The 22,374-nt window shown below is 47.5% G+C and overlaps 6 protein-coding genes across 6 annotated transcripts; 2 read left to right on the plus strand and 4 right to left on the minus strand.

Moving 5' to 3' along the window:
* Positions 1-149: 149 nt before the first annotated feature.
* Positions 150-1,562, minus strand: BBA_04779 (uncharacterized protein; the record flags this gene model as incomplete). Its single annotated transcript, XM_008599876.1, has 2 exons — positions 150-1,033; positions 1,130-1,562. 2 exons carry the CDS (start codon positions 1,560-1,562, stop codon positions 150-152), a joined length of 1,317 nt encoding a protein of 438 aa, XP_008598098.1.
* Positions 1,563-4,774: 3,212 nt separating this feature from the next.
* On the plus strand, positions 4,775-5,515 carry BBA_04780 (uncharacterized protein; the record flags this gene model as incomplete). The annotated part of the gene is made up of 1 exon (XM_008599877.1): positions 4,775-5,515. One exon carries the CDS (start codon positions 4,775-4,777, stop codon positions 5,513-5,515), a length of 741 nt encoding a protein of 246 aa, XP_008598099.1.
* A 1,349-nt stretch (positions 5,516-6,864) lies between these two features.
* On the minus strand, positions 6,865-8,107 carry BBA_04781 (putative aspartic protease; the record flags this gene model as incomplete). The annotated part of the gene is made up of 2 exons (XM_008599878.1): positions 6,865-7,769; positions 7,825-8,107. The coding sequence occupies 2 exons, from the start codon at positions 8,105-8,107 to the stop codon at positions 6,865-6,867; spliced, it is 1,188 nt and encodes a 395-aa protein (XP_008598100.1).
* A 1,251-nt stretch (positions 8,108-9,358) lies between these two features.
* On the minus strand, positions 9,359-10,502 carry BBA_04782 (uncharacterized protein; the record flags this gene model as incomplete). Its single annotated transcript, XM_008599879.1, has 2 exons — positions 9,359-10,114; positions 10,188-10,502. 2 exons carry the CDS (start codon positions 10,500-10,502, stop codon positions 9,359-9,361), a joined length of 1,071 nt encoding a protein of 356 aa, XP_008598101.1.
* Positions 10,503-14,047: 3,545 nt separating this feature from the next.
* BBA_04783 (UDP-N-acetylmuramate--L-alanine ligase) lies at positions 14,048-18,166 on the minus strand (the record flags this gene model as incomplete). Its single annotated transcript, XM_008599880.1, has 8 exons — positions 14,048-14,353; positions 14,552-14,887; positions 14,981-15,172; positions 15,229-15,414; positions 15,480-15,551; positions 16,371-16,426; positions 16,744-17,977; positions 18,032-18,166. 8 exons carry the CDS (start codon positions 18,164-18,166, stop codon positions 14,048-14,050), a joined length of 2,517 nt encoding a protein of 838 aa, XP_008598102.1.
* A 2,241-nt stretch (positions 18,167-20,407) lies between these two features.
* BBA_04784 (C6 zinc finger domain protein) lies at positions 20,408-22,176 on the plus strand (the record flags this gene model as incomplete). Its single annotated transcript, XM_008599881.1, has 3 exons — positions 20,408-20,526; positions 20,590-22,101; positions 22,131-22,176. 3 exons carry the CDS (start codon positions 20,408-20,410, stop codon positions 22,174-22,176), a joined length of 1,677 nt encoding a protein of 558 aa, XP_008598103.1.
* Positions 22,177-22,374: the final 198 nt, after the last annotated feature.

Below are 22,374 nucleotides of genomic sequence, written 5' to 3' on the forward strand. Positions count from 1 at the left end.
GTTCTATTTATTTACTTTTGTTTCTATTATACTTTTTNTTTTTTTTTTTGTGAGGCAACCGTTGGCGGCTTTCATCCTGGTCACCGGCAATTCTGACCACTCCAGCGCCAGCCAGCCAACTGGTCGTCTCGCGATGCCAGGTTCGCACGCTACTCATATAAAAGATAGTTTTTTCGAATCGCTCGAAAATCATTTAGCCTTGGCGTCCACTTGTCTCGTATCTGCTCTGGTGTCATGTTTCTCTCGAGACTCTCTCTTACTAGTGGAGAACCTGCCAGCACGTCAATATTGTACGTGTTTGAGCGTGTGTTGTAGAGGAAGCCAAATGACTGATTAGCGGACCCCATATTCAATGTGCTGCCGTTTCCAAACAGTTTCCTCGCCGTGTAGAGTAAACTGACGCCAACAAATGGCGCATCAAAGTGCGCCAAGCGACTGGATTCACCTTTGAGTTCCACGTACACCTGCAGGCCGCACACATTCTCGCCCGAAAATTTGGAGGTGGTGGGAGTAAAACACTGAAAGCGATAATTGGTATGAGGAATGCGGAGGGAACGCATAGCATCGGCCCAAGATTCGTTCGCCCAGAGCGCCCCGAGCAGTTCAAAAGGACGTGTCGAGCCGCGGCCCTCGGACATGTTTGTCCCTTCAAACAAGCAAGCACCGCCATAAATCATGGCCGTTTCTACCGTGGGCATATTTGGAGAGGGCAGCACCCATGGTAAGCCAGTATCCTCAAAGCGCATCGAGCGTCGCCAATTCTGCATTGTGACGACTTCAAGATGGAGTTTGGTTTGCGCATTGGCAGTGGCTGCAATCCACCCTTGGCCAACGTACATTTTGGCCAGCTCGCCCACTGTCATGCCGTGCACTTGAGAGATGGACCGACGGCCCACGTAAGAATTAACAAAGCTTTCATTGAGCACAGGGCCGAATGCATTGTTGCCAGCGATTGGATTGGGCCGGTCTAGGACCATGACAGACGTACTGGCTATATTTGCTGCAACCATAACATCATAAAGTGCCCATATATCTACAAATCGAATGAGTTTCTCCGATTTCATGCTTCAACTGCCGCAACTGGTGCAACTGATGCAACTGATGCAAGGAGGCTAAATTATCCACTCACAAGTGTAGAAACGGGCCCCCACGTCCTGAATATCGTACAATATCAGGTCCGCTCCAGAATCTCGAATATAACTGACCAGCGTGGACGTATTGGCATTATATGCGTTGTATACCATCAACCCTGTTTTCGGGTCGATAAAGGTGGCCTGGCCGGCACCAGCCTGCGAGGTACCGCGGAACCCGTGCTCTGGTCCCAATATACCCACCAAGTTGACTGCTTTGGAGGCAAACATGACATCAACGCCCAGATTGAGCTCTGGTGTGACTCCGGTGGGATTTGTGAGGAGTAGAACCTTGCGGCTCGCAAGCTGTGAATAATTGGATGCAATCAAGACGTCGAGGCCAGTCTTTGTTTGGCCAAATATGCTGTTGATTGGACTGACAGACGCCTGCGCCGCACCAATCGTGATTGCTAATAGAGTGAGCGGTTTCATGTTTTCTTTCTTAAAGCGCTGTGTTTTGCAATTGGAATAGAAGCTCTGCCAAGTTGTATTGTCTGTATTTGGCCAACTCGCATAAGTAGTAATAGTTCCATAGTCTAACTTGCCAGTACGTTACTAATCAATCAATTCGGACCCCGCGACGTCAACGACCAATCGCTAAATGAACGCGATCCAGCTCAATTACACCAAGCAGATACGAACAACTAACTAACTAGTACGCTCACGCTACGGTTTAGTGTGCCATTGTGATTGCTCGGACAATGGCTGGCCGTAGGGTGCTAGATTGGCCACGCACAACTTGCAACCGGGTTTTGACGCTAACTAAGAATGGCGGGATCCGTCGGCGGACCGGCTATCATGATAAGCCGCGGCGTAGGGCGTAGGGTCGTAAAAATGGATTCCCCCGCTCGTGATGTTGTTGAAAACAGGTGACAGAATTACTTATCAGTTCTAGCCCAATGATTTACATCAGACCTAATCAGGATTAATGATGATCCCACGTGTCCAACACCAAGTTGCCAGGGCCCTTTCTACTCACGCGTGTGCATCAAGCCTGTCGTGCCCGCACTGAAATACTTGGGACGTGCTTGAGATGTATCAGTACGTCGCAGCTTGCTTTGTGCTAAAACTCAGGTTCTTTGACGGGGCAGGAAGGAAAGACTTGTAGGAGATGCAGGCAAAGAAGCGGCGAAGTAATTTTGAAAAGCAGATGGTAATTACTATTACCAGTAGTTGACACAAGCGTTTGCATTTTGTTGTGAGTATTGAAAGATAAGATAAGGCTGCACATCAAGACTCTAATTTGCGGGCGGCATAACTATCTGGCCGAGCCGATTTTGCGGCCCCATTTCTCGTATAGCGGCTGGTTCCAGTTGTGTATTTTGAAAAGCAACTTGGAGTGCAATTGAACATCAGTTGCAATTTGAGTGAAGAAGTAATTGAATCGTGGGAATAACTTACTCTTGGTATAGTTAACTAATGGTTGTTACCTGATCAGTACTGTAAGCCTGAACCTAACTACTCCTTGGCAATTTTCGATAGCAAGTCATAACGTCCCACTACTAATGTCATATATATTGATGGCAAAAATTGATTCAACTCACAAGCAACGTTACTTGAAGCGCGGCGGCTATAGAGACTGTACTTCTCCCTGGTAGGGACTTTAGAGACTTCACTAACTAACGAGCCAAAATGATATCACACTGTCTTTTAACAAGTTAGATTTTGAGAGTGCTTTTCATTTTCGAGACTTTGGCGCCCACCAAATTTCAGCTGGCTTTGTTAATTACTAAGCGGGTCACCAGTCTTGTTCACGCTATCTTTCGAAACGAGCTATGTATGGTTAATCCCCCCCTTTTTTGATTAAATTGAGAGCCCTAGAGGCTACGTATATTGACCTATTCGCATGTATCCACCCAGAGGGCTCAACTTTTAGGCGACAGTGTGACGTTGCTTTGGAAGGGATTTCCAGAAGCCGTCTGCTTGCGGTCAGCCAGTCAGCACCTCATCTGACGTAGATTCTTTCATCAGGGAGGCTCCTCTTCCGGTTGCTCATATAGCTCCCAGTGGCCACTCGGAACTTGGCGGAATATTTGCTAGTCAGATTTCGCTTGAGACGATGCACCAAAGCCATATAATGGAATGGCAACGGAATGTAAAGTTGCGGGTCTAGGCTTCGTCTGATGATGCTAGGTTATCTAGAGTAGATAATAGAGTTACTTCTGAGCGGGCGGTGTACTATGGAGCTGTCAGCTGCACGGCAAACGAAATGATATAGCCGTTGCTTAGCCACACAAGTCATCTTGTTCTGATAGACTCCACGAACGCGCACAAAACCGGAGCAAAGCGCCTGAGTCATGCTACCTGTTTTCTGATGTATTGATATGCATATCGGCCGTTAAAACCGTCTAGAGTGGGCTCAGTGGAACCTTGTGGGCATTACGCAGTGCCGCAATAGCCGTTTATGCATACCTCGCTTGCGGCGTCACGGCTTGTACAAAATAACCGTTGCTCAGCCACTTACTATTATATACCAGGTCTACATGTACGTGGGCTCGGGTAGAGGACTGCTCAATTAACAACAGAGTTTGAACAAATCGACCACCAAAAGGTCACTCGCCGGCTTTGATCAATCAGAGCGCCGCAACCAGCCTTTCAAGTACTCCCTTGAAGGTACAGAGGAATTCTCTCTCAGTACACGACTAAGCCCCCGGCCTCTTAACGGGTCTCCTTCGGTGCTTTTGAGTGCTTTCTCAGTGCTTTCTCAGTGCTTTTTCAGCGCTTTTCAAAAGGCTGTATCAGGGCTCTGGCAAGTGCTGCTAGTAACTACCTTCGCGCGCGAGGGGTGTTTTTCGACATAGCAATACGCTATCACGTAGAAAATGTCTTTTTACTATCTAGTAAGACTATTAGAGTATCTAGTATATATAGGAGTTTATATAGATCTATTCTAATATATCTAAGTAACGTAATAGTGTTACTAGATAGTAAGGAGACATTATAAATAGGAGACGCTATAGGGGCTATGTTAGAAAACAGCCCCCTCCCGCGTAGGTAAGGTAGGGTAAACGGACCTGCCTAGTAGGCTTAACCTGTTAGAGGCTCTGGCAAGCGGCTGCGAGGTAGGTATGCGTACGAAGTTGCGAGAATTGTCTAACTAGTGGTAACCTCGAGTGGTAAAGTGACTTCTGCTAACTAACAAGTGGCAATCTTCTCAGGCACTCGTGAGTCGTCAGCGACTGCCGGACCGTAATAGGCTTAGGCTATTCTTGAACATGATTCGTTTATTCTTGTATTGACAGCCCTCTTCGGTGAGAGTTCCCACATTGTCTTCTCTTGCATATTAATTGGCATGATTCAGGCGGAACGTTGCCGGCCACTCACTGGCACAAAGGGTACGTCAGCCAACGGACCCCAGACCTTGCAGTCCACCGTGGCGATTTTAACATTCTTGATAGTTTCGATACTATAGCATGCTAATCTGCCGAGTTTAATCTTATAAGGCTTGAAATTGCATGATTTATATATCAGGGGCATTAATAAGTGGTTGTGCCAAGGTAATACTCAAGTTCTAGCCTATTCAAATAGATTCTTTCTTTTACCTATATATTCACTTCACCTCTACATACATTCTGAGAGTGTGGAAAGAAGAATTACCGCCTCCTCCTTCCTTTTCATCATTTCTCTACTACGAATCTGCGACAATGAAGACTGCTGTTGGTATTGTTTTCACGGCGGCATTGGGCTCTGCCTTGCCCCATGCCGATAAATCAACTACGACTCTTTCCTCCCGCGACACCGAGTCGAAGCTCCCTTGGATCCCTTACAAAGGCACCTATGGTCCCTGCATGGAGGCTGTCCATGGTGATGGTGGCCGCGAGGCAATTGAGAAAGGTTGCGGCACCGAGGGATTTTGCGATTTATTGAATCCGGTATACGGTCCGGACAACCTCGAGCGATTGTCGAAGAAATATGGCTACGCCAACAACACGGAATGCTACGCTGCCCACGACAAGATCCCTTGGGTCGAGTACAAGGAAGACTATGGCGCCTGCATGCAAGCCGTCCACTCCCACGCCGACCGTGAAGACTTTGAGGAAGCCTGCGGCACTGAGGGATTCTGCGACATGTTCAACCCGGAATACGGCACCGAGAGCCTGAAGCGAGTGTTGGAAACCTGGGGCCAGTATGGCTTCATGACTCACACGGAGTGCTACGCCGGCCACACCAAGAAACCTTGGGTCGAGTGGAAGGACTACGGCTCCTGCCACGACGTTGCCTACTCAGTCGTTTCTCGCGAGAAATATGAGGCCGGTTGTGGCACTGAGACATTCTGTGATTTGTTCAATCCGAAACACGGCACCGACAGCCTTAAGCGAATGACGGAACGATATGGCTACGCTACCGTCGCGGACTGCATCGCGGACCATGAGCCACAGCCTTAATTCGCGATATAGTACACGCCAAGCCAACATAAATGGCTAACAAGTCGCTTGTCACAAGCCTGTCGCATGTGCATGGGCTCGTAACGGTATAAGTCTAGTGTAGGCGGCTGCTTGCCAGGCACGGGTTTGGGTCATTCCGCTGCATTCGCAGATGGCGGTATCGATTGGAAATACTGTTTCCCTAATCATAAAATCTAATATAAATGCTATTGCTACCATTCACGAGCCGTGCTTCATATGACGTATAGTTATCGATTGAGTATCGGCCGAATATCAGACAACCTATCCACAACAGCGAGAACGAATTTGAACGGATCTGTACAACAATATTCTCCAAACAGCGTCTTCGCGCCTTTGAATGGGCATCAAATAGCCTGTATCCAAGCCTATCGCCTAGTGAAATTTTAGATGAGCATGGCGACCTCGTGGTCAAGAGGTGGCATGGCCAGCTGGATCCCGCAAGCACGCCACGCAACTTGGCAAAATACCTCCTCGGGACGCCCTACTATGCATCAAACGAGCGAGATATCAACCTGCTCCCTATGGTCTGATTAGAATTGCAGCCGTCAACGCACTACTTCTCGTCAACCAAAAGATACACACGTCCTAGCCTTTAGCCCCGTACACGATGCCCTTCACAAACAGCCAGCGCTCCATAGCACCACAGCACACCTGCCACCAACAACGACGACAAAGACGACTACATACGGAGGATGAAAGGAGATCATCTAGAGCTCTCGCGAGAAGAATTTCGAATAATTTTATTGCATGGGGAATACCCAAAGCCATCGTTTCAAAAAGGCAAAAACGTGCCATCTGTGAAGTTGAACAAGGCCTGCAGCATCATACCTGAAACAATGGCAGTGCCACCAAAGTCGAAAACTACGGCAAAGAAAAGAAATTCGGTGGGGTTGCCTTTGAAAGATTCGATCTGGGCTACCAGAAGCGTCTAGTGGATTGCCGTTCACCATGCTGAACTTGATGCTTATACATCGAGCGTTCCCGTCACTAAAATCTCTAAACAACCGCCGTTCTGACGTTATGTCAGCAATACATAGAGAGAGATACGTAGAGGAAGCCATGTCTTGGTACGAGAAGAGGCTGAGACGGATTTTTGACATGTAAAAGTACCTTGGCAGCTGACTCTTATTGGCTGCACAATTACCGGGCGTGAGCAACAAAGGGAAGTGAGGAGCACATAAATCCAGGGATAACCAACAGAACTCTATTGAGTAAATGAATCTGTAATTGAGTATTTGAGTAAAGAGAAGCTTAGAATTTGGGCGCTATACTCAAATAGCCCTTGGAGTCGTCAATTGCAGAAAAGATCTGGTCGCCAGGCGCTACACTCAAACAGCCTTTGCAAATCCAACGCGGGAGTTGGTGGTGTCATAGACAGAGTAATAGTGCTCCAAGAATTTCTGCCCAATGACTGCGTCAGGTACAGCATTGCCGTACTCATCAACACCGCTCCCACCGTCGCCGATCCAAGCATAGTAGTAAGACGGATTGAAGCCCTCCAGGTTTGCATACTGGTCCTTGGGGACCAAGTACTGGTCGGGGGTAAGAGTGTACGTCGTGGAACCAAGCGTGATGCTGAACGAGGACGTAGGCTTCTTGGAGTAGCGGACAAACTGAGTGGCCTGGTCGTAAGCTCCACCAGACGCAGTCAGGAAGGCCTTGTAAGCAGCATCGGGCAGGGCAATGAGGGTGGTGCCAGTGTCGACGATGCCGGCATTGGTGTTGCCGAGTTTCTTGGAACCATACTGAAAGCTCGCCGAGACGCCCCAGAAGGGGGCAGCACCACCAGACTTTTGAGTCGGGACATAGGAAATCGGGCCAGAAAATTTCGTGCTGTCCACGCCACCAAAAGTCAGCTCGCCGTTGACGTCGTTGCTGTCACCTCCAGTCTCGGGATGGAAATAGACACTGAAAACCTCTTGTGGTATGAGGCTCTTCTTAAAGAGATTGTTGAGAAACGTAGGGACGGTTGCCTCATCTGAAACAGTGTTCTTGGTCAACGCCACTGGGCCAACACCGAAAATGCCGTCGACACCGTTGTGGAATCCCCGACTATACGAGGCAACGCCGACTCCCTGACCTGGCACAGAAAGACCCGCGATGGTTACGGTATCGAGATACTCCTCGCCGTAGAAACCTCCAGATCCATAACCGACCTGGACCGAGTGGCCAGTGTCCTTGCTGTTGGGGCCTGGGCTATAAGCCTTGTCTGCCCCGATCCAGGTATTAGACGCTATTGAAGCAATTAGTTCCCAAATGCTACAGGCTGCAGGTAGGTGAATGCTTACATCCAGTATCAACGATGAGCTCATAGGTGCCAGACCCGACGGTCACGTTCGCAACATAACTCACGACCAAGTTCTCGGCTGGTCCAGATTTCGGGCCAGTTGCCTTGTCTCCGCCGGCTCCAAAACTGGCAATGCGAGCCTTTGTATGCTCCGCGATCTCGCTTGCCGACTTGGCGCGATTGACTTGCTTCAGCTGCAGCCTAGCTATGCCGCTTTGCTGCTGGACCGGGGAAGCCAGTACGGATGTCGCCGTAGTGAGGGCAACAAGAGCTGAGAAGTGCATCTTTATGATGTTTTCGACGAGATTTCGAGAGGGAAGTTGTGACTATGTGCTTGCTTGAAAATGGAGGAAAGAGATTGAGACGAAGCAGTCATTCTTATATGCATGGAGTTATCGCACGCCATGGGTAGGCAACTTCATCCATCACATTCACATTAATGGTGCCATCTAATGAATGACGAACAATCTCGCTCGTATTAGCAAAACAATGTATGTTGATTGCTAACTATACTGTAAATGGCAGTTGGCTACGGTGCTCTTTCGAGTATAGCAACTAGAAGGGGCCGAGCTACTGAGTTGCCTAGAGTGGTGAACTCGCTAGTGCTAAATATTAGTTGGTGATGATGTGTTATTACTGTTTCCATAACTTTATTCTCTACACGTAGATCCAATGTGAAGGCACGGAACAAAGATAGATACATCGCGGATATCCCGGCTCACGTTAGCGAGCGACTTACTACTTTTATCATCGCTGCCTTCCCTGCCGGGCTTAGCGGCACCCACCTACATCAGCGTCTCGCCGCTTTGCGTGACTGCTGGGAAATCTTTCTCCATACTCTCTGCTTACCGCTATACGAGGAAAAAAACTGAATAATGTGGGTAGTCTATACCGACGCTCGATTCGTGAAGCTCGCAGAGTCTGTGTAGAACTCAAAACAATTCAGCAATACGAAGTTGCATTAAATAACTTGAAGTAGTGTGCCGCATATCCGTAGAGTTGGGATGATTCACGAGGCCTGAGCAGATGCGCACATAACCGATGGTTCAGTTTCCATCATAAATACTATCAAGAGAACTCATGTCCTCTTATGTTAAAAAGACAAATTTTAATTATTCTCTTATAGAGAAATAACAAAGCTTTAGTTTTTAGAGAATTAAGAAGGAATTTAAATATATTACTTGATGGTTGATAGTTCGCTAGGTACTGCTTTCTACTAGGCGTATGTCTATGTAGCTAAAAGTTTTATCTATAAAGGTAGGTACTAGTGTAGATATAAGAGGAAGGTTTTGATTTTATGTCGTTGCTGTTGGTGTAGAAACGTGTCGACAGGTATAGGGTAGCTGCAGTTGTGTTACATTGTATATATATTGTAAGGGCAAGGAGAATACTTATAGTCAACCAGAAAGATAAAGCAAGAATACGTCAGGCAGTTTATATTTACTTATTGGTTGTGCTCTGTAGCTTCATGTTCAGCCTTTAAGTCTGGGTGCTTGAACATGTCTTATATCTGCCCTTTCAACGAATTCTAACCCTTAACCTGAACCCGTGAGCCCTTTATAAAAACCATCCCATGACTGTTTAGCCCAGCCAGCCAGTTTCTCCATGGTTCGCGCTGCCTCTTCTTCCTTCTTTTTTTTCTCTTCCTCTTCCTTCTTCTTTTTTTCCTTTTCCTCATCTTCCTTTTTCCAGCGCTCCTCATCACAAGTCTTTTTGTGTTCTTTTCCAATCTTCGTAGCGGCATCATAGGCGTAGGATGTGTCGCATTCTTGCCTGTCATGCCAAGACTTGCACCTCGTTACGTCAGTAGACCAATACCAACGACTCTCATCCTTAAACGGCACACATAAATGAGTGTCTGAGTCACGATCGATACTCACGGCTCCGCCTATGCCAAATGGAGATGGCTGGGTCCCTGCGCTTCCATAGAACGGGTTTATTCGTAGCCATCGGCCAGCCCCGGTTTCGGGTCCGATCAGACCTCCCTTTCCCACATTGGACATGATGAAGCTATGCAGGAGTGATGCTGTTCCGGCAACGGTAGTCGCAGATCCGCCTAGGCCGGCGAAGGTCTTGGCCGATGAGGGGCGGGCGTTAAGGGCGTTGTACATCCCGGTCACTGTGCCTGGCGCGTCTTTCGCTAGCGCTTGCAAACGATGCTGAACTTTCTCCCCATCGATTTTTCCCTTGCCGTCTTTAGACTCAGAAATGATTTCATTGAACAACCTCATGCTTGCTTCTTCGTCTGCTGCAGCGTCGCCAGTGCCTACCGGCTCTCCTTTGCACCAAATCTACAGGTTCGTTAGCATATTAGTGCGCTGCCATTTGTTGTAAGCTAATAACTCCATAATAGATTGGACATACCGTATAATCACCAGTATCGTCAGGAACCGCGGATCCGCCAAATCCTCTGCCAAGTTTTTTGCAAAATGCTAGATTGTCTTCAAGAGAGGGGCCATCCTCCAACTTAAAGTCATCCTTGTTGCGGAGGCATGTTCCCATAAAGTGTTTATCAGCTTCTTCGCCAATAGGCTTAATAATGCCTGCCTGAAGCCCGCTTTTGGCACAATAGTCCTTAAGTTGGCTTTGATCTGCTTCCGGATCCGTCTGCCGCTTGTCGAAAGGGCTTCCTGTAGCCATGCCGGCCAGCAGAGTAACGAGCCTAATAGAGAGCTTCATCGTCGAGAAATTGTATTTGCGTCGTCCAGCAGCTCAATAGAGTGAGAAAGGGATTTATAAGTAGAGAATTTATCCTTCTGATTGATAAGAAGAGAAAAAACTTGGATGGCTTTTTTTAAGAGACTTCTGCTTCTACGACATTTGGTTCCCTTTATATACATTTACCTATACATTAATGTCCGCCTTCGGGTTGTCTTCCAAAGGCTGAAAGCCTAGGCCAAGCGCCCTCTTGTCATGTGCTACCATGCCTACTACACGGATATCCTTGGCCCTTCGCCTAGCTAGGCCGGTTGAGCTATATTGGTGTTGAGGCATTAATATCCTTAAATTAACTTCTAGCAATTAGCATAAAAACGACACTGCCGAGACTCCTAGCCATGGGGTCGAGGACTTGGCTATGCTATAATTTTGAGCTATCTAATACGCCCTCGTAAGGGTATTTCCGGTATGGCTAACAGAACGACCGACCTAGACCGGGCCCTTCCGTCTCTCGGCCTGAATTCATCGCGGCCTTCGGTCTGTCGGTCTGGGACGATCTAGCTTCAGTAGCCTGGTCAGACTGCGGTCTAACTGTGAGCCACGCTGCTTTTGACTTATATTGCTATGAGTCGGTATATACTCTACAAACCCTGCTTAGCATGATATTTCGATGCTTTATCACTTCCTATACGCCTTACAATAACAAACGCTGCCGCACGCGACCTATTCTATTGCTATAAAGAAGGGACGTAAGGGCTTTAAGGTGATAGGAACGAGATAATAACGCCTAAAAATATCGTATAATTCTACGCACCACTTTTAAACTATGTGAATTCCATATGAAATACCAAGACAACGACGACGCCCGGTACCTATGAAATATTATAGCTATGGGTACCTATTAGCTCCCCTCAAAACACCATAATCTATCTTTAGAGAAAACACTTGGTGTCGTCATTAGGCTCGCCTGGTTCTCTTCCCCAGCCTTGCTCGCGCCTGACCCCACCCGGGCGATGTGTTGCAGCGTTCGACCTGCTGTGGCAGCAAGACCTCTCAGACCAGCAGCCGTGGTGGAGCTGAATACGAAAGAAGTGGGCAGGGTTGTGTTGGCTCTCCCTCTATTAGGTAATGTAATATTAGTGGTGTTGGTGCTAACAGCTCGTATTAATGCTGAATTTAATTATATGTACTCCTCTGGGCGGTTGATTCCGCTTATGACTCTATCTATTGCCGAGCAGTGCGTATCGGCATTTCTGTCTCTATTATAATGCAGACTGCATCATTGCCTTTAAAATCACCGCAGAAGTGCTTGACTCATGATCACAGGATCTTTATCTGCTGTTTCATGACTCAAGGGTACCAAACCCGAACCTTGACCAGGATTACAGTCTCGCGGAAGACGTAACAACACGAGCCTCAACAACCAGAGAAGAATGCTCTAGCAAATTTAGATGCTATAATGCCCTGTTGTTTATCATCGTATTAGACAACAGACTAAGCCCTCAACTAATCTACTACACGGAGACGTCTATCCCAGCCTGATACTGAAAGTAAAGTAGTGCTATCCTATACTAAGGTCAAAGGGACGAGGGGAGTACTGCCCTATTTCTTCTTGTGTTGCTCTGATGCTTATTCCAAGCCACGTTGGGTCCTAGTAAGGCTAGGTGTTTACACGTGATACGCGCCACGCCTTAGACTTTGATTTAGACTATTACGTCCGTTTACGCTCTAGAGTAGGCTTCTAGACGTGCTATCGAGTCTTCTACGGATTGATGTGCAGTCGTACCCGCTGTGGGCCCTCATAGGGCGCGCGGTCGGCCCATGTTCTCACTGGTTGCCCCTGGAATACTATTCCTGTCATCATCCTCCCGGTGGGACGTCTTTCGCGGGGCTCCGCACTTCCAGGGCCACATATGATCGGCACCGGCCAGCTTTATTTTGCTGGCTCCTCGGGGGACAAAACAGACCACACATCGAGCCCAGAAGGCTTACTTCGTCTAGCAGCAATCATCTTAGTATATAATCCAAGATGTAAGTTTTAGACTAATTTATCTACACTTTAGTAGCTAAGGAATTTATTAGTACTATCTTATAAACCTAAACCCCTAGTCTAGTAAGGTAAGTGACGGTCCCTATAGTAGGTGTTAAGGCTTATCGGCGGTCTGTTTTGTCCCCTAGGTGGCTGGCTTAGGTGGAGGGATAGCTCTATAGCCACCGGCTAATGGTGGCTGAACCTTAATTTGTGGTAGCCTTCGGCTTGGGCGAAAGAGCGCTGAATAACTACATTACCAACTGGCAATGCAGTATCGACTTAGTATAGAATACAAGCGCTACAAAGCAAACACAGGACTATACTTAAACAGGTATATACTAGTTATAAGTAGGTAAGTCGATAATATTTTCCCGCTAGATGGTCAGTAATATTCTATGCACATTTGAAACTATAGCAGTATTCACAGAGAAAGGCTCTTAAACTTGTACTTTACAATTGGTGTTTTTTTTTTTGACCGGTACTCGTGGCAGCATTCACCAAACGCCAAAGTCGTCGCGTCGGCCTCTCACCGACCGGCCTGGTTGTTTAACTAACCTATTTTAGTGTAGAGTACGCCACTGGACACAGCTCAGGGACGAGTGGAGTGCTGCCAGTTTGTCGGTAGTTGCCCTAAACTTTATTCCAGGCTTCAGGGGGGTATAGAATTAGAATTCTACTAGTAATTGTTTCTGTAAGGCTCCTAAACTGCCGAAAACTAGTAGTCTAAAACACATCACCAGCAGGACACCTTTTTATTCTCATTACCACCGAAAATTTTCAACGTTAGATATATCAGCAATTATAACACTAATAAAACCAGCGCGGCTGATTCGCCAGAGAAAGGGCCGATTGTAGATAAACATAATCACAACGCTTATCCCCAGTTCTCGAGGCAGATATCGCACGACATAAAAGGCATGAGTGTTCGTTGCTCGGGCTTTGTTATAACCGATGATGGTCATTACTTGGCCGTCCCTGTCGGTCTCATGAAACTCGTCGGTCAGTCTAACTGTGGTCTGTCTGTTAGCCACACCGACCCGTGGGTCATCAACTGCTACAGCCAGGATTTGCCTATGCCTCCTTGTCCTCGTCGTTTCGATGACTACATGGCCTAAATGCAGACACAGCCAAGACTTTGGAGCAGAACCTGTATATCCGTTGGTTCCGGCACACCATGTTGTGCCCTAGCCAGCAGGTTCCAGGTCGTACTGGCTGACTGACTGCATCTGAGTGAAAATCTTACTGGCTTGATTTTTATTCGGGTCAAAGGTTGCGCAGTAGAAAACTTTATCCGCATTGACTCGATCATCGCGAGTATCTAACTACTGACGTCTGTTTGATATACTGAGCGTGCCTGGCCCTGCCCATAGCAGGCCCTTGCGTCGACAATATATCAGTCTAGCTTTACCATCCACTCACATGCTACATTCTGTCAACACACTCAAGGAATTCCTTGATGCTTGCGTCGACCTTGACTTGTCCAGTGCAGCGACGTGCGGCCTCCATACAGCCTTCGGTGTTGACTCCGGGGCGGCTACAGTGTTCCTTGAGCTGTCTGTCCACCTCCTCGAGCGACTGACTGTTGAGGCTGTCCAGGCTGTCCGGTTTGTTCTGGCTGTTTATCAGCTGAGGGGGTCGACGAAGAGTGCTCCTTAATGTCGACTCCGGGGCGGTTACAGTTTTCCTTGGGCTGGCTGTCCGCCTCCTCGAGCGACTGCTGGGGCTGTCCAGGCTGTCCGGTTTGTTCCGGCTGCTTTTCAGCTGGGGGAGTCGACGAAGAATCCTCCTTGGATTCGGTCTCAGATGAAGTTTGAGCTCCAGTCTGGCACTCGATCATTCTCTAGATGAAAACGATTAGCACCACTATAAACTTGTGCCTTGTCGGGACAGACACGGTCAGTTCTTACAACCGAGGTTCTGATCTGACTGGGGCCCTTTATCTCATTCAGACGATAGATTCTGCACTTGAAGCACTAAGTTTTTCGCGTCACGTTAGTCTTGACCATTGTCTTTTTCTGTTGTTGAAGTAGAAGCCCACCTCGACGCCCTGATCTTGGCAGTACTGGCCAAGCTGGGTATGCTTGAGAATAGCGGATTTAGGCGCCTTGCGATCAAACTCCTCCGAGCACTTCGCCACCAGTTTTATCTCCTCAGACCACTTGTCCGGGTCATTCCCGTAAATCTCCTCGCCACAAACCGTTCTTCCAAAGTCCGTCGTCGCCTCTGTGGCATTGCATTTGATAGCGGTATCCTGCAGATGGTAGATATTAGAAACCCTGCCCGAGACTAGAAGAGAGGCCAAGAGAGATGTTACCGTTTTCTTGCAAAGTATATTGTAAGCCGTGGGAACACCGGCTACCAAATTCCGTAAAGTCTATAATTTCTCATCACATTAGTTCACACAGAAGACAAGAAAATACGGCCCTGTGACCCGGTTCTGCTCATTATACAGGATCTGGGTACTTACATCTCCGTCCGGGTTGAAGATTCTGCGGGCAACACAGGTCTGAAGCCTTGCCAGTGCGCTATTCTTGTCCTCAGCGTAAAACGTAGCGTCATTCATGACACACCAAGCCGTGTTTGAGTGGCATGTCTCGCTTGTGACGTCGAGACCGTCACAAACAGTCATGAAGTCGGTTGTGCCCTGTTCGCAAAGTATCTGGTTAGTTTCTGTGGCATTTGTGTTATTAGAGGTACTCGGGAACCATCACATACGTTTCCAACCATAGGTGAAAAGGTGCAGAGAGTTATATCGTCCTTGGTAACCTGTTCAGACACATCCGATTTCTTTACCTGGTCCTCAATGCACTTCTGTGCACGGGGTCGGCAATTCTCATTAGGCTTTATCAACTTATTGCCTCGTCCGGTCTCGAAAAAGTTGCAGACTTTCTCTGGGGTCACCTAGCCACTCCCATCAGTATAACACTCTTGATTAATAGCAGGCTTGCTTCCCAACAGCTACTAACATCTTCTTGTCGAACAGCGATGGAGCGAGCGCTGCTGATGCCAGCGAGTACCGCAATAATCAAATTGACCGACTTCATTCTCGTAGAATTAGAATTTAGAAAGATTGTAATAAAAAAAAGGAGTGTAGCTAGTTTAGCAAGTAAAGAGAGTATACTAGTTGAGGATAAACAAGAGGTAAAGAAGAGTTGGCTTCAGGTCGAAGACGGCTTTATATACAACAATGGGCTTATAGCTAGTCCTGCTCTAATTCAGCAATATAACATAATGTGTAATCTCGTTAATTTCCTGAGATGATTTCATGCTTAAGTGTTTGACTCGCATCGGCTTATTACCGAGTGCGGCATATGACTAGCGACGAGTCACATTACGCCCACTTCTGTTATACATTCTTGCCATGCATAGCACGTCTCGTTCTGTCGAGTCTAACCAGTGTAGAAAATATCCTCGAGGACTAAACTGGAAGGGGTCTATCATGAGCAATGATTCACTGTTTCTCATGCAAATCCGGGTACGCTGAGCCTAGTCTCCCCTGTATTGCTGTAATGTTTATCGTCAGTAATTCATGTCGTAGATTAGTGAGTTAGGTGGTGTGGAAGAACCAACGTCATGGCATGCCTGGAGTAGCGATGTTCGAATACTACGGCCAGGGCATCGTCTACTTGAGTATCCCCGGTTTCAGTATGTTGCCCGAGTCTCAGCAGTACATCCGTCTGGTGCGAGTGAACTAGCCTTCGATAGTTCTTTGACTGGGCACGAATGATTTGATTCATGCCGTCCATCAAATTCACGAGTCAGTCAGGCTATGTCTGTTACTTGTTTACCTGTATGCGAACTCACGAGTCAGTAAGGCTCTGTCTGTTACTTGTTTACCTGTATGCGAGTCAGCGTACCGACTCAAGCACCAGCGACCGAGGCTGAACACGCCGTATGATGAGGTATACACAGGCTATAAGCATAAGAGAGAGAGATTATCAATTAATATATCTATAACTATAAGATACTAGTAGATATATATATTTCTTTTACCTATATTACTAAGAGTAGCTAATTCTTCTTATAAGATAAGTAACTAATATATAAGATAATCTTTAATTTAATTTATTATTTTTATATAATAAAAGAACTGTACACTGCAGCAGCCTGTATAACTACAAAGGTCCTTTTTCGGGCTTCTAATTGCAGTTGTCCCTATAGTATTCCATAGTATTCCGCAGTATTCCGTAGTATTCCGACCAACGCAAGAATAGTATTATCATGACTTACCCAAGTACTCTCTAGATAATAGTAATTGCAAGTCCGGCTCATCCTTGTAGCGATCCAAAGCCACTGCTCTCCACTCGTCCCAGTCCATCCCATTATCCACGCCAACCGCCTCGCGCAGACCGCTAAACAACCCAAGGAAGCCATCCCAATCGACGAGGTCATAACCGCAGCAGAATGCAAACCTATGTTGCAGTCGGCCATTCTGAACAACTTGCGCCAGCTCTTCCTGGCCCTTTTCTCTAAACAGGCGGGCCAAATAAAGCTCGTCATCGCCTAAGCAGTTTTTACCATGATAGAAATCTGCCACAGGCAACAACGCAATCGGCGAATTGAAAGCATGTGACGATGGCGCCGTGTGAGCCCACTCCCAGTCAACAATGCCAGTAATATTAGAACTCTCGTCAACCAGAATATGGTCTCCTTTGTCGTCTGCATGTTTCAAGTAGAAGTCGCCCTTGTTCGACGAGGAAGGTGCCACTAGCGGGACCAAGTCAAGCAAGAACCGGTGAATGAGGTACGCATCGACTGGCCGGTCGGTATAGGCCTCCTCTTGTATGATCCCGTCTATCAACAACCCAAGTGAGGATTTGTGATAATCCTCCATAGAACGAAACGGCCCGATGGTACGCATATCTGATTGTAGGAAATTTGTCAGAGACTCCTGGGCAAACGCGCCTACTCGTGATTGGCCTGTGTTATCCAGAGAGCCGAGATCCTGGAAAGGGTATTTGCGGAGGTCAATCAGAATGTCAGATATCTGATTGATAATCTTGCGCCTTTGTTGCTCATTGGCGAGCGACCATCTCAGCGATTTGCCAGGTAATTTCTCCATGAGAATGAAGCCAACGCCAACAGGGTTTCCAGGTTGCTCTAGAGCGTAATCATACATTTTTGGCGCGGGGACTCTAGTTTTCTCGAGAAACAAGAGTGTGGCCACTTCGCTCTGGATAATGTAGTCTCGCAGTGCCGGAGGAGGTGACGTGGCGTTGGCCCTTCGGATGCGTGCTAGCCATACGACCCCGTCTTGAAATCGGATTTCAACATGGTAGTTCATACCCCCCATGACAGCACTTCGTGTTGTTTTATCATATCGCAATGGCGCTATGGAGCATGGCATGCCAGATCGCAAATGCGTAGCTCGCGCTTCAAGAGCGGCTGTGTTGATCTTGCTGATCAAGTGAGCTACTTCACGTTCTTCCGCCCGTCGGGCAGCAGCATCATAAGCATCCGCATCCTACAAACTTGAGTGGTAAGTCGCGGCCATCTAGGCGAGAAGCAAAAAACATACTACCCAGCGAGGACAGGAATGAAACTTTTGTTGCAGGTGTTGCGAGCACAAATGGCGGTCGCAGAGTACGCAATCACCGAGTGCGCGAACTGCTGGCCTGTGGCAGCTTTCGAAATCGCACTGCCATAGGGGCATGGTTTGAAGAAAGCGGGCAGGGGCGCGATCTCGAGGCGGCACCACTGGCCATGGATCGATGGAAACCTTGGGTTGTAATCAGGGTGTTACCAGGAATATCACACGGCGCATTCAACCCCGCTATTCGTCGGCGGGCGAGCAACTCGTCTGTCGAACAGGGATCAAAGTCACTTGTTTTTCCGCCTCTTTTTTCGTTGAGTGTGGCTGCTGCCACATTTGTGACGTAGGACAGGCGGGAGAAGTGGCTCTGTGTCACGACTGTATTATCAGCTGTGAACAACTTCGTATAGGGGGGATTTTTCTTAAAAGTTTTTAAGATAAATATATTTTACTCATAACGTGAATCACTAAGACCTTATATTATTCATTATTCTAAAGTATATTTCGTCGTATTAGCATTCTGTTTACCTCTGTAAATAGGTAAATTGGTGCCTTATACGGTTGTAGCTAAAAGCAATTGCCTAGAAACATACGGTGGCGGGAGCGTATTATGATGTTGACTTGACTTATCAATGGTAAATGAATAAATATATATATACATCTATCAAGGAAGAACTAAGTTTTGGCTGCCAATAATGGCCGGTGTACGACGTTGTACTTGATGCCGCCGTTGACGCATTTGCCCCCACTATATGCTGCAGCGGCGGCCGCCTGCCAGATTGACGTCAAGTTCGTGATCGTTGACGCGGTCCGAAACTGACAGCAATCTGAATACTCCGTCACAAATTGCGAGAGAAGATAGTCATTTGAGTTGACTGATAGTATGGGGTTGCGGGAGTTGACAGCACTTCCGAAACTACGACAGAGCGGCAGATCATTTACTTGGCTTAGAGAATTCCAAATTGAGGCGTCCTTGACTCGTTCGTAAACATCTTGAGAGTACTTGTAAATGTGCAAAAACGTGGCAGCATATACGTTTGCGCACGTCAATGTATGGAGAATTCGACATTCCAGGTATTGCTGTACTATATTCCATGGTAACCTGATTCTGGCGGCCTCTGTCTAACGCCCTGCAATTGGTTGCATGCTTCTTCTGTGGTATGTGGCGTGCTAATTCTCTTGTTACTTGGCTGTAATTTGGCTTCATAATAAATATTAGACTGGGATTTTCTTTATGCTATCCCTACATATTTACAGCATGAACGAAGTTGTGGAGTGCTGATACCAGAAAATTGAATACTTTACAAAACTAGAGGCCCATTCGCCCATGAGTGTTAACTTACCCGAAGTTCTACTTTCTATAGTGAGAATGGTCACTTGGTACGAGGACAACAATGTTGACCTCCTACAAAGGCTAAAGAATACATTATGTTTATATAGCTAATGCCATAGGAAGGCTCCGCTTTTCCACATTCCAGAAGACCTACTTTAATCTATTTTAGACCAATAACGGCCGAGATGTAGCTAAGTGTCACATAGGTCTTCTAAAAACCTTCGCTGTTTATAGCTAGTATATATTATATCACTAAAGTTAGTTAATGTTCTAGAATAAAATAGACTGCCTAGTCCTTCGTTTATATAAGAACAGTCGTTTTCCTGTATAATAGAGTAGTCCTTATATAGTTAACTAACCTAAGATCCTTCTTCTAGCTTTTGATCAGAACTACCTCGTGGGCTACTCTACCTTCTACTCTGTGATAGCCTCATATACCTCGACAGTTATCTCTGGGATTTTCTCCTTTGGCATTCGACGCTGCACAATCGCATAAGCGAAAGTCGTTCATCTGCTTCCGACTCTGGCTCAGAGCCAGGCTCTCTCTGCACCAGGCAGGCTCTCTGATTGTCGTTTCCCGGGAGCCTAGAAGCTATAAGGTACAAGTCGTTCAATAGCGATTCATCATTAGGGTCTCCCATATTGCCACTGTATGGATGATGCTTGTCGCAGCTCTAGTCCAAAGCGCCGCTGCTCGCTTGCACCACCCTAGAGCCTCGCGTCGCACAAAACCAGCCTAAGCCAACTTAAGCATACTGTGTCAGAAAACACGTGGTTCTAACTTCTAACGACCTTCTACAGCTTTCCAACAACAGCGCGCTACTCACTCTGCATCGCCTATATCAGATTCCGTTTCTCCTCGGATACTTCTGGACCTCTGTTTCGACGGTTGCGAGACCACAGGCGTAGAGACAGATACATCCCATCGCGACACTAAGACACACTGTTAGCCTCCATCACTTGTGGAGAATACCCCTCAGCCTTAGTACCCCGCGAAAACGCGACTGCGAGGCAGCCAGAGAAAACAAATGCAGACGACGGAAGGGACGGGTACTCTGTCGCGGGGCTCACTTCACGAACGACAGCCGGGCGGTCCACGTCAAAGGCGATGGGCACCAAAGGTCCGAACAGGGTGCATGACTTGTCGGTAGGAAACTCAGGCCACCGCGAGGCAAGCGCAGTCTTAGCTTGCGGCTAATCACGAAATCAGAGCACGGCATATCAAATGCGATGAAGCCAGCCCGATCTGTCAGCAATGCCATCGCTCCAGCAGACAATGCGTCCAACCTCTTATGGGGGCGCCAGCTCGACCTCTCAATACAACCGCCTTCATTCCAACCGCGATCGAGCGATCTCTAAATCATTTCTTCCGCGATATTCTCGTCCGCGTCGGTATCGACGAATTCAGCGGTGACTTTCACCGACGTCAGCTACCACAGGCCACACATAATCTCCTGCCTGTTTGGCATGCAAGCAACGCCGTAGCCGCATCATGGTGGTTACACGGCGGTATAGCCAAACCTGCCCATGACTACGCTGCAAGGCTGAAAAGGGAATTTATTACACAAGAATTGAAAGCTACGAAGCATATCCTACGAATAACACAGCTAAGGACTCTATCGGCGGAGCAACAAAATGGAATTTTACTGGCAAACATCCTTCTCGTCATCCAACTTCGGCCGCATGAAAATGTCCACAGACTTTTGTCTATCCAGGCAACTAGCCTTCAGCTAATTCGATGTTGGCGATTCTGGGAGAGCATTGACTCGACTCCAGTCTCGGCCCTGGCGACACAAGTCTTATACCATTGGGTTAAATCAACTAGAGACGTTCGCGAGTGCCTGCTTACAACTCTGCATCAGCCGGGCGATGACTGGCATGAAGCCATTGCCTGGCTTCAGAAGCGATCTCTCTCCACGCCTATTCGTGCTTGGATCGAGATAGACATGATTTGGGCTAGCATGCGATCGCTGTTGGAGGGACTATCATTCCAACCAAACAAAAAAGAAATCGAGGCGGCTCAATCCATGCGCAGGACACTTAACCAATACTTTATCCGTTGGAGAGCAAGATTTGACGCTCTCTTGGTGCATACCTCAGCAGAAGACTCGATACAATTTACCGCACTTCACGCCCGACGTATGATGACGGCTATTTTATTCAAGGTGGATCTAGCAAACTTTGAGGGGCTCTGGGATGAAACCTGTTGGGACGACCTTGCGAGCGATTTTGCTGCAGCTTTAAGTTATATTATCTCTGCACAAGACGGACCTACAAACTGGTACGGCCAAGAGGTGCAAGTAACAGCGTCTATCTGGAACTCTCTTCATTTCATTGCTAGATTTTGCCGGGACTCTATTCTCCGACGCACCGCTCTGATTACAATGCGAGCCGCCATGTTCGCCGCACTGGGAACTCTTCCAGGCGATATAGGAGACGAGGAAAAGAAGCGGAGGACTAGCAATTTTCTCATCGACTATATAATCGCGCATGAAGAGAATGCATGGGACCATTGCAGGGAAACCCCAGCATGCAGGCGCGGTGAATTCATTTGCAACCTTCATCGCGTCGCGGTAGTGCGCGGACAAGAGCTTTCGGAGTCGCGTTACGAGTTTACCTGCCTGACCGTTGGTGATATCCTGCGAGCAGAAGCGGGCCAGAAATGGATCTGTTCAGCACCGATATCGGGCTGCGACTATTATCACGCATGTCTAGACTATTGGTGTGTATAGTATTGACCTGTCTTTGCAGGAGCCTTGTTGTGGAAGTGGACTGCCATCTTGCTGGACCAGTTTGAGGCATGTCATCTCTGGGGCGGTTTCTGGTAATGCATTCAACAGTACGCTTAATGCCTTATTTCCTACTCAAAAGCTCCGCATTATAGATTCACTTTATTTCTTATATCGGCATAGGCTGATTCTGTCGTGATTTGTCATTGCACGAAATGAGCGCATCGCGGCTTCGATTAATTGTGAGGATTTTTGCGACGCTTTCC

Source organism: Beauveria bassiana (genome assembly GCF_000280675.1).
Source record: "Beauveria bassiana ARSEF 2860 unplaced genomic scaffold BBA_S00011, whole genome shotgun sequence".
Taxonomy (NCBI): domain Eukaryota; kingdom Fungi; phylum Ascomycota; class Sordariomycetes; order Hypocreales; family Cordycipitaceae; genus Beauveria; species Beauveria bassiana.